Source organism: Hippocampus comes, unplaced genomic scaffold (genome assembly GCF_001891065.2).
Source record: "Hippocampus comes isolate QL1 unplaced genomic scaffold, H_comes_QL1_v1.1 scaffold62, whole genome shotgun sequence".
Classification (NCBI taxonomy): domain Eukaryota; kingdom Metazoa; phylum Chordata; class Actinopteri; order Syngnathiformes; family Syngnathidae; genus Hippocampus; species Hippocampus comes.
Window position 1 is genome coordinate 638,721 of NW_017806062.1, and position 11,084 is coordinate 649,804.

At 42.1% G+C, this 11,084-nt stretch overlaps 1 protein-coding gene across 1 annotated transcript in view; it reads right to left on the reverse strand.

Annotated features, from left to right (window-relative positions):
• Positions 1–4,713, reverse strand: part of nell2a (neural EGFL like 2a) — an 80,522-nt gene extending 75,809 nt beyond the window's left edge. Inside the window, exons 1-2 of the mRNA XM_019893406.1 lie at positions 4,300–4,713; positions 4,016–4,144 (exon numbers count right to left, since the gene is read on the reverse strand). Of these exons, the coding sequence (XP_019748965.1) occupies positions 4,016–4,144; positions 4,300–4,351 (181 nt within the window). The 5' untranslated portion in view covers positions 4,352–4,713. The remainder of the gene's footprint in view (positions 1–4,015; positions 4,145–4,299) is intronic.
• Between the last annotated feature and the right edge of the window lie 6,371 nt (positions 4,714–11,084).

Here is an 11,084-nt window from a genome sequence, read left to right on the forward strand (position 1 = left end):
CACAGCTGGGTGTGGCGTCTCTGCTTTTTTGTCTTTACACTACACACGTCTCCATACTAAATGTTGCGATGGGGGAGTAGGACTAATGCTAATGTTGGGATAATTTTGCTCTATCAACGAGCACTTGGGCATGTGTGGAAGAGGGGTGGAGGGGGGGTTGTGTAGCCCGAGGGCTTTGTCCATGACGCCCATCCCCAAGGTCCAGCTCTGCACCGTTGCCCTGACAGCTACTTGAAAAAGCATCAGCAGGGACGTGCTCAACAACTGCATCCGCCTACCCAAGCCCCCCCGATCTATAATATCGTACCTTATAGAAATATAGAGTAGAATTGCAAGTGAATGGAAAGAATTAAACGGTAGCCGGGTTGTCATGTGAAGTGATTCATTCCAATCTGTTGTTTATATGTCCCACTACGTTCATCAGAAGAGACGTTTCACAGCCTTCTAACACAAGCAGATGGATGAACATCACGTGACTGATCAAGATGGGTTTTGGTTGTCTATTTAGCACCGTAGATGTGATTGTTTTTTTACACTTTTATTTGAGCTGGGGCATGATAAACATGTCATAATAATAATAGGAGATAAACACCTTACACCCACACACAAAAAATTATACTGGACTTTGTTAATCGCACAATCAATTACCGGTGCGTCATCCACATCAGTGGAATGAAAAGCAAATATGAAATGCCTTACCCCAAATAAACACTTGATAATAGATTGACACTGAAAAAAAAATGGTGTTGGATTGACTGAACGTTATTTCAAGTGGCTGCACAAAATAAAATCATCTGGATCCAGACAGATTCTTAAGTGATAGTCCACTGGAAAAAAACCCGCAGAATTAAATGGAGTAAAATCAATATATTTTTTTTTTCAGTATTAATTTGCCAAGAGACTGTGGCTGGGTTTTTTTTTTGCATTTGTAAGCGCCAACAAATGCAGTGCCCCGATTAATTGTCAGGTGCTTCATCCACATAAACAGAATTAAACTCCAACAGGACATCAACTGCATCTCCTCCCACATCAGTCACGACCGACCCCAAATAAGCACCCGATACTCTCGCTAATTGAGGTACGGCATTGCATTGCGTCAGGCAGCTCCAACAAATGCTGTGACCTAATTAATTGTCAGGTGCGTCATCCGCATGAGTGGAATGAAACTCAACTGGTACACCCACCGTAGCACCTCCACATGGAGAGGGCAACCTTTTTTTTTTAATCCGCACAACTGAGGGGAAACACAGAGCCACGCATTTCCTAACAAGATGCATGACAAAAATGTCATTTGAAATATAGACACTACTGTGATTTTATTTTTTTGCCAGTAGTGTTTTCATGCATAGAATTTGCCATTCAAGGATGGCACAAAACTACTTCACAGCAAACCGACATGAAGTACAATAAGTTATTTTCCGCACTTCTTCATCAAAATCAACTCGCTCAAATGTGTCATTTTATTCAGTTACTTTTTTTTTTTTTTTCAAACCGACATGAAGTACAATAAGTTATTTTCTGGGTGTAGGCGCTGGCTAGTAGACACCAAAAAATATCTTGTGTATTGCTGCGTGTCCTTTTTTTTTGCCTCCTCCTGCCTCCAGTCAGGACGCGGAGATATCAGCCTTCCCTTAGGGCAGGCAGCATGCAGGCGTCACAGGGCCCGGCCATGGAAATGTTCTGGCTGCAATCTAATGAGCGCGGGAATGTCACCACGGGCATGTCTGCCGGTGCCGGCAGCCTCGAACATCCATACATGTTGAATCAGCACAGCTGCCAGACGGCGCTTCCTCTCGCATCCCTTTCTCTCCTGCTTTCTTCCTCCTTCAAGTCCCGTCCCGCTCGCTCGCTCGCTCGGCGTGTCTATTTCCATCACAAACACAAACGAAGGCCTCCCCCTCACCCCGCACCATTAAACTAAACGCAGACATCCCGAACGTCTGCCATAAATAAAAGGCCGCCTTCTCATGTTTGGGTGTGTGCGCTTCGCGAGGGCGGGGACATGCATAGAAAATGAGAATAAATGAGAATTCTTTTTTGTAATAAAAGATTGGAGCAGCTTTCTTTGCCCCCCCCCCAGTCGCTACCTGCATGGATAGAGCACTTGTGGTGACTGTTTTCCGTCTCCAAAGGGGACATCAAACAGGCCGCCTTCACAGAAATGGCTGGGGCCGCTCGGTTCCTCAGCGGCTGCAGATTAGAAGATATCAGCCAGGAAGGAGGAAGACGGCAGACAAAATGACTGTCCCGGAAAAACATTCTCACTCCAAGCAGTCTACGTGGACATCTTTCTAGTGAACATCGACACAGCTCCGAAAGTCTAAAAAAAGCCACGTTCTTCTTTACTTAAGATGCTTTTGGCTGTTTTTTGACAGATAGCTATGTCCTTCTCATGATGGTCTCATTAGACGATCAACCAAGGAGGTTTTCATCAGTACTGCTCCGTGCATCCTGTCAACTTGTTATTATTATTATTATTTTTTTAATATCCTGGATTTTTTTTTTCTAATGATAGATGATGCTCGCTCTCCAGAGAGATTACAATTCAATGCACAGAGTGACGATGTCCTAATAAAGAAGAGCACAGACATCCGCCAAGGTCGGCCAATCCTGATTTGCACTTGAATCCTAAGCAAAACCATTCATGCATCTTGGCCTCATACCGGAGCCACTGAACAAAGTTGGAGAAAATTGGAGAGCAACTGACAAAAGAAAAAACACTGACATGTGACCAAAATGATCACGAATGGCTATTTTGTAAAAGGCTCATTTTTCCTGCAAGTCCAGGTTTTGTCCTTAAAACCGACTGTCCATATCTGTGTGTTGAGCATCTGTGGGTTCACAATGTTGTGTTGCTTTTGTCTCCCACAGTGCTGATATTAAACATGAGGACAGAAATGTAAATCGGATATCGCACTATATGGAGGAACGGGTGGTACATGCAAACAAGTCAGACGATGGATGCTGCTTGTCGGGGATTTGAAAGCTAAGGTCTAAGAAATCCAATATATCAACCCAGCCTGATAATATTTTTTTGGCAGGTAACTATAGTATGATGAGATCCACCACAAACATCCGCCAAGCTCAGAATATGTCTGCCTGCACCTTGAGCAAGTCCACCAAAATCCCATTACACCACTTGCGCCACAACTTAGACCTGCTCCAAGCTCGTCTAAAATGTCACCTCTTTTCTGCCCCAAATTGTCAGACACGTAATAATAAAAATAATAAAAATTAAAATAGCCACGCCCCGCAAGTCTGAACGTGATTTCCCAAATTCTCAAAAACGGCATGGAAATGAAATTACATGGCGCGCGTTTGTGCCGGTGAACGAAAATAGTTCTAAAAAAAAAAAAAAAAAAAACCCTAAGAAAGTTATGTTTGTGTCTGGTTTATTCTAATGTGTGCTGCTGTAACCCAGAAAAAATCCACTGGAAAAGGGTTCTAACGATACCATCTCATCAAGGCTAGTTTCATTAGCCCATCGATGGCGTTTTGCACTTACAAGGCAAAATGCAGTTTTAAAGATAGAACATGTAATTCTCTTAGTCGTATGCTTTTGACAATAAACTTCGTCTGAGGTGACAACGAACAGTTTGACGCAAGCACAGTTTGTTTTTTGAAGAAATATTCCCGATCAGACAAACAGGGAGTGAATACCGCCTCCAATATCCCTTCATGTGATGTACGATTGTTTAAGCCTTGTTGAAGGTCCACCTTCTCTGAGTTATGGGAAAGTATTTGTAACTGTACTTGACAACACCTTTCAAAGCACTGCCAATGCCTTGTAAAACATATGCAATAGCGAAAACACATCTTTCAGCAACTGTTCAAACAGCACACACACTGCACCAGTGGGTGACAACTGGGGGATGGATGCACGTTTCTCATCCCACCCACAACCGCCCCCCCCTTCGAAAACTGCAAATAATCAACATACTGGGGTGTGACAGTAGAACAAAGTGAATTTAAAGGGCAGCAGTGATTCAAACAGCAGCTTGTGGAGTTGCCATACCTTGGAAGTGGAACGCTCTTGATTCTCTATGGAAGCCTTGGACCTGACTAACTCCATCAAATCCATCTCCGGCCGTGAGTTCATCCAACACGCTGATGCGCAGAGCTGGGTCGACCCCAAATCCTTGCACTAATTTGTGGAAACACAAAAGGTCATGGTTAATGGTGGGAGGGCGGGGATGGGGGGGTGACTCAAAGAGGTCTTGCTGGACAAGCGCATAAAAACAACATATGAATTAATCATGTGAGGCAACATGGTTGGATGATCGATGGCAATGCCCTTACCTGAGCAAGCGCAGAATATGCAGACAACCAGAAATAGCTGTAACAATCCCATGGTGAATGTTTGTTTTAAAAAGGAAAAATTAGTCCATATTTTTGTCCACTTCCGACAGACAGAGCTCGATGCTGAGAATATTAGCGATCCAGGATGTTGAACGGGGGCATTATCCAAACTTTACATCCCCGGCGATGAGGAGGCGTTAACGCACACGCGCACATACACATATGAAACAAAGATGGAAGTCCAGTGTTGTTATTATTACTCCATGTAGGGTGTGCGGATGTGCTCCATGAGCGCCGGCCGCCGGCACAGGTGGATGCTCGGAGGATGCACAAAAGGAAACGTGACGCTGCCCTTCCCCAGCTCAACAGACGGTCCTGCCGCGGCGCGGGAGGAAGGGAGCTGCTGCCGCCCAGGGTGGAGGGGGGAGCGGGGAGGGAGGGCGGGAGAACTCCCACCGTCCTGGTCGGAAGACATGGAGGATAGGGAGGAGAGCGCGCCACCCGGCGGTAGGACAAAACCAAATACAGAATATGCAGATTTTCGCTATACCCTGATAAACCCTTTTTTGATTTATTTCTTTACATTTACCATCAATAACGACGAATAATTTGAATTAAAACAAAGAAAGTAGGTTCCAAAGCAGTATCGAAGGGAGGCAGATGAGTTGTTTTCAGCCAACGATACATTAACAAAAACCAAGTGTGACAAAAGGAAGGAAGGAGGGATTGAACGAGGGCTAAAAAGTAGGCTTCGGGAAGGAAACATCAATAAAAAGCTGGCCCGAGGGAAAGAAGGTGGGAGGAAGAAAAGAAGAAATAAAGGACAGAACAAAGGAAAGAATTAAGGAAAGCTGAAAATTACATTTTAGCAAAGGAAAGGAATGGCGTAAGGAAGATTAAGAAGGAAGAAGAAAACAACATAGAAGGATGCATGATTAAAAAATAGGGGTGACAGAAGGAAGGGTGGATGGAAGGAAATAAGGAAGGAAGGAAAAAGTGCGGGATTAAGAAAGGAAGAAGCAAAGGAAGGCAGAAAAGTGGTGTGTTGACTGCTCTCATATGAATTGCCTTATCCTGTTTATATCAAACTGTACACATAGAGGAGCATCACATCGGTGTCCTACAATATCAAATCTCATCTTTGTGTGATATAGTATCGAATTATATTATCTTTTTATATTATGTCTGGTCTTATCTTCCTTGTATCACATCGTATCATATTGTGTGCTATCTTGTCGGCTGCGCTGTATAAAATATTGTCTCCTCTTATCTCTGTTACCCTTTTTTACGATACTCGGAATTCCGCTGCCGGTGAACTGCAAATGTGGGACTGTAGCACCATCGGGCATTACAAGCGTGACGCCTTGAGATTCAAGTTTTATTTGCTCCGTGACCATGCGCTAAATTCAAAATACTTTATCTCAAATCATCCTTCCCAAATGAAATGAATGAAAATGCCACAAATCCATTTGAGCCTCCATCCAAAAAAAAGGGTCTCGTACATCACCGAATCCTGTTGATCACGAGTGACTTCACGGTGTCAACTGGATTCAACGGGGATGTGTGCCAAAGAGTGCCACAAATAGCGAAAAGCCAAGTCGAAACAAAGAGAATAGCAACGTTAACATCTCAGCTGAAGTAACCTACCTGATTATGTGTACCAGAGGCCGAATCTAGCAGTTCTTTCAAATAAGTATCATGCAAGTCACTTTGGCATCGGGCATTCCAAGCGTGACGCCTTGAGATACAAGTTTTATTTGCTCCGTGACCATGCGGTAAATTCAAAAGACTTTATCTCAAATCATCTTTCCCAAATTAAATGAATGAAAATGCCACAAATCCATTTGAGCATCCATCCAAAAAAAGGGTCTTGTACATCACCGAATCCTGTTGATCACGAGTGACTTCACGGTGTCAACTGGATTCAACGGGGATGTGTGCCAAAGAGTGCCACAAATAGGGAAAAGCCAAGTCGAAGCAGAGAATAGCAACGTAACATCTCAGCTGAAGTAACCTACCTGATTATGCGTACCAGAGGCCGAATCTAACAGTTCTTTCAAATAAGTATCATGCAAGTCACTTTGTTTGATGTTTAGTTTGACAGAAGACTTCAACCGGGAATGATAGTAAGCCGTTTGAAGCCTTTCTTGACGAATTGTTCGCTATCTGCCAAACCCCTGCTTGTTGTACTTGTCATAATGTGATTTGAGGTGAGTTGGGTTCACTGCCCCGACAAATTTTTGTTTGCAAATCAAACCAAAAAAATTGTCTGAACAACGGCTCCCGTCTTGAAGGAAAAGCCAAGTCGAAGCAGAGAATAGCAACGTAACATCTCAGCTGAAGTAACCTACCTGATTATGCGTACCAGAGGCCGAATCTAACAGTTCTTTCAAATAAGTATCATGCAAGTCACTTTGTTTTATGTTTAGTTTGACAGAAGACTTCAACCGGGAATGACAGTAAGCCGTTTGAAGCCTTTCTTGACGAATTGTTCGCTATCTGCCAAACCCCTGCTTGTTGTACTTGTCATAATGTGATTTGAGGTGAGTTGGGTTCACTGCCCCGACAAATTTTTGTTTGCAAATCAAACCAAAAAAATTGTCTGAACAACGGCTCCCGTCTTGAATAACTCGTAAAGTAAATTGGATTGGTGGATGTTCCTCTCATTTAAAACAACAAATTCATTCATGCAAATTGCAAATGTCCAGCAACAGCTTACCGTATATTCTACAGAGTATATGTTGTACAAAAACAATACATATGTGGCATATATGGCTGTTTAAATTAAAAACTGAAAATTGTCCATAGCTGTGAATGTGAGTGTCAATGGTCTACACTAGCCCTGTGATTGACTGACAACTAGAACACGGTGAATCCCCCAACCCCTCGCTCACCCGGGACCCCTTCAGAGGATACATTTTATAAAAAAAGGATTACCTTTACCCCTTTGTGGAAGTATCTGCCTTTTCAAATGCCCGTCGAAGCGCACAGTGAAATTTTGCATGCTTAAGGTATGCTATGCAAATTGCAAATGTCCAGCAACAGCATACCCTATATTCTACAGAGTATATGTTGTACAAAGGGAACACGTATGTGGCATATATGGCTGTTTTAATTAAAAACTGTAAATTGTCCATAGCTGTGAATGTCAATGTCAATGGTCTACACTAGCCCTGTGACTGACTGACAACTACAACAGGGTGAATCCCAACATCTCGCCTAAAAGACAGCTGGGATAGGCTCCGGCTCACCCGGGACCCCTTCAGAGGATAAATTTTATAAAAAAAAGGATTACCTTTACCCCTTTGTGAAAGTATCTGCCTTTTCAAATGCCCGTCTAAGCGCACAGTGAAATTTTGCATGCTTAAGGTATGCCATCATAATTTTTGTCACCATCATCCTCTGTCAGCTGAGCTTTGTCTTTTTGAAACATGGCAATAAACAAGATTGGCTGCTCGGCTGCCTTTGTGACTCACCCTCATGAATTGTTTTTTTTTAATAGAGCCCGGATGCTTTGAATATTACTTCAGTCATTGTTGAAATTGCATCCTCCTCGACCATGGGAACACTTACCTTTCTGAAAGAGCCCTTGTAAAATTTCTTGCAAGGAAACACAATTTCACTTTGCCCAGCACGCAGATAAATTCTCTGCCAGATGGACGGGAACAAAAGTGTTTCTCTATAATGCTGTGTTCAGAGGCTATCCTAAATTGACAACACACTTCAGCCAATCCCTGAATGACTTGGAAAGACTTTTGTTGGCTGTGCTGGCCATGTTGAAGTGGCTTGTCAAGTGATGCTGGGGACTGTTCCAGATCTCTTCCTGTGTTCAGCTTTTTCCTTAGAACCCCCAAAGTATCAGCATTTGGATCTCCATCCCGCTCCACATTGTTTCCACTCATGCCAACAACATGTTCTGTGATCACTGCATTTTAAAAATAGATGATACAAACGTGGAAGTATCTGTGGCTTCTTGCATTATTGTGGCGCCGCTGCACATACATTATTAATTCAATCACATTTTTTTTCTATGTTTACCCGCGAAATGTAATTACTTTGTATTGCCCACAAGTTATTTCCTGGACAGCCATGGGGAAAAATATTATGAGCTATTGAAGCAAGTCCCTAGCCAAGAATAAAAAGTAATAAGAGCACAAACCTTTGCTCTTGACGAGCGCAAACACTCTCGGTCTGGGGTCACCAATTTTTTCGAAACAGAGAACTACTTCTTGGGTGTAGATTAGTGCAAAGCTATAATTACATTCGATAATATATTATCAATGATTAATGCCGTGACACTAATTAACATAAGTGGCACGGAAAATGGACAGGTGGATATTTATAACCATACACTAATTGTTAATAATGATATAGCATGGGAGGAAATCATAAAGTCCCTTCACTGGTGAGCTAAAACAAGCCTGCTGGCTACTCCAGTCGTCCTTGGGGGCTACCTGGCACCATGCTGGTGACCCCTGCACTAAAGTCTCTCAAGGCATGGGCAGTTCATTTCACTTAATTGAGAAGTATTGCAGCTATACTGTTCGTAAAACCATGTCCCTTTGTCCAAATATTCTTTAACCCCCTGAAAATAGAGGTACATAAAATTGCTGTGATTCCAAAATGGCAAATTACACATTCAGAGTGAAGCACCTTAAAACCGTGGATTTGAAATATATGGTGACTGTTGTAGTCAATTGAAGTGGTGTCTTAAGTTGAAATCATAAACAATACATTTAGACCTGGATGTGTTTAGTGCGAGAATATTGCTCAAAGTCATCGATAGTTTTGTCACAAAAAGTGCTGCATAAATGTACATTGTTATTCTTATTAACATTAACTTACATTATTTGTGTAGTTTGTTTACTATTATTAATATTCCACCGGCTATCCGTCAGCGCCATCTTGTGTTAAAGATGGTGGCTTACATTGGCCAAACAGACTACAGTGCAGTATTTTTGAAGATTGGTTAACCTACAATAGCATACGATAATTTTATTTCACATTGTATTTACCTTTAAGCGTTAGTTGGTTCACTGATGTGCTTCTTATTTTTTCGGACATCAATGGGCATGAATTTGTACTGCCTGTGTGTAAAATACAATGGATATAAAAGTATGACATTAAAATGACAACCTCAGAATATTCGACACATGCTAAGTGACTGTATCCACTCTAAAAAAACACTTTTTACCTATGTTTGAAGAGCAAGGACGGAGGGGTGTATGAACATCAAGTGTTTGCCTCGCGTGCTTCTCATCTTAGAACGAAAACCTTATTTACTTTCGAAAAATATTACATTACATTTACAACCGATTCTTGTCTAAATATGTGCTTGAAATAAACAGCTTGACCGAAATTTATTATATTGATTTTTCCGTACCGCCCCTATAAGAGCACTGGTACCGTCCGTTCCCCCAGAAACGTCACACACAACCCGGCGAACGTGTCTTTCTTTTCCTGCTCAAGTATCACTGACATAGTATTTATTGGAGCCTAACGCTTATAAGTGATGATATTAGTGAGATATAAAAGTGCCGTTTTGTGTCATACAAACTGTCCCAAATGGAATATTCCAATATCTGGCGCGTTTGTTCACAAATTAGCATTGAGCTAGTAGATGCTCTGCTAGTTGGCGGAAAAAAACAGCATCCAATACATTTGTGCGTCATTACTATAACAACAGCAAGATGACGTGGTGGTCCCAAAAAAAAAAGAGAGACCCCTTGCAAAAAAATATAAAAATTGCGGTATCTCGCCGTTTTTGCAAGGGAATGGAAAACTTTGCGAGGGAATGCAAAGTTTTTGTTTCTTCCATGTCACCTTAGCGGCTCTGTACTTTTGTGACACCACTCCTGGAATATTTATGACTCACTTTGATCAGACTGCATGTGATTCAAAATTATGTAGTGGTGCTCTCCAACAACAAATACCTGCGGATTTTACTCGGTCACAGTTGAGGGTGTACCCCGCCGACTGCCCGAAGACAGCTGGGATTGGCTCCAACTCGCCCGTGACCCTTGTGTGGATTAGAAAACGGATGGATGGATGGAATATGTAAAAGCTTGTATGACTAACGTTTTTATTGTTTTCATGATTGCTTCCCTCTGGGTTCCCCTCCTCGATGAACGGAAGGTCAAGTCATGGCCAGTCACTTATTCATCATTAGCAATTGTCATGGTCGTTACACGAATGTTTTCTAGATATAGACCCAATGAGACAAATGAGTCACTTTATTTATTTACTCCAGCGGAAAATCAGCCTACTTAATCTCTCATGTTGGACTAATTTTTGGAGTTCAACTGCGTGGCCTAAGCGTTCAGTATCATTGTATTGTATTGTATGTGTATAATTTAAAAATATTAGTATCATGTGAACTTTTTTTCCAGGCCCTAAAGCCAGTTACTATGGAATCCCATTCTGTTTGCAAAAGTGGATTTTTTTTTTCCCTCCTGGTGCAACTTGAGTTTGAGATTTTTAGATTTCCATCGCATGCAACAGACTTAATGCAAGTGTTTCTCAAACATCACCTATGGATGGGCTTGCGTGTGAAGGTGGTCCGACCGTCTTTGCTTTTATTTATTTTTTACTGGCGGAAAAGGTCTGCCCAAACTGAAAGTAAAAAAAAAATAAAAAATTCCACCAGCGGAAATGGGCTTCTCACTGTAAAAAAAAAAAAAAAAAATATATAAAAAATCACTACAACTAGTCCAGTGTACTCACTGTATCCCTGCACCTGCACTCTGACCCCCCCCCCCCCCCCCCTCTACATAACCCACCCCTCT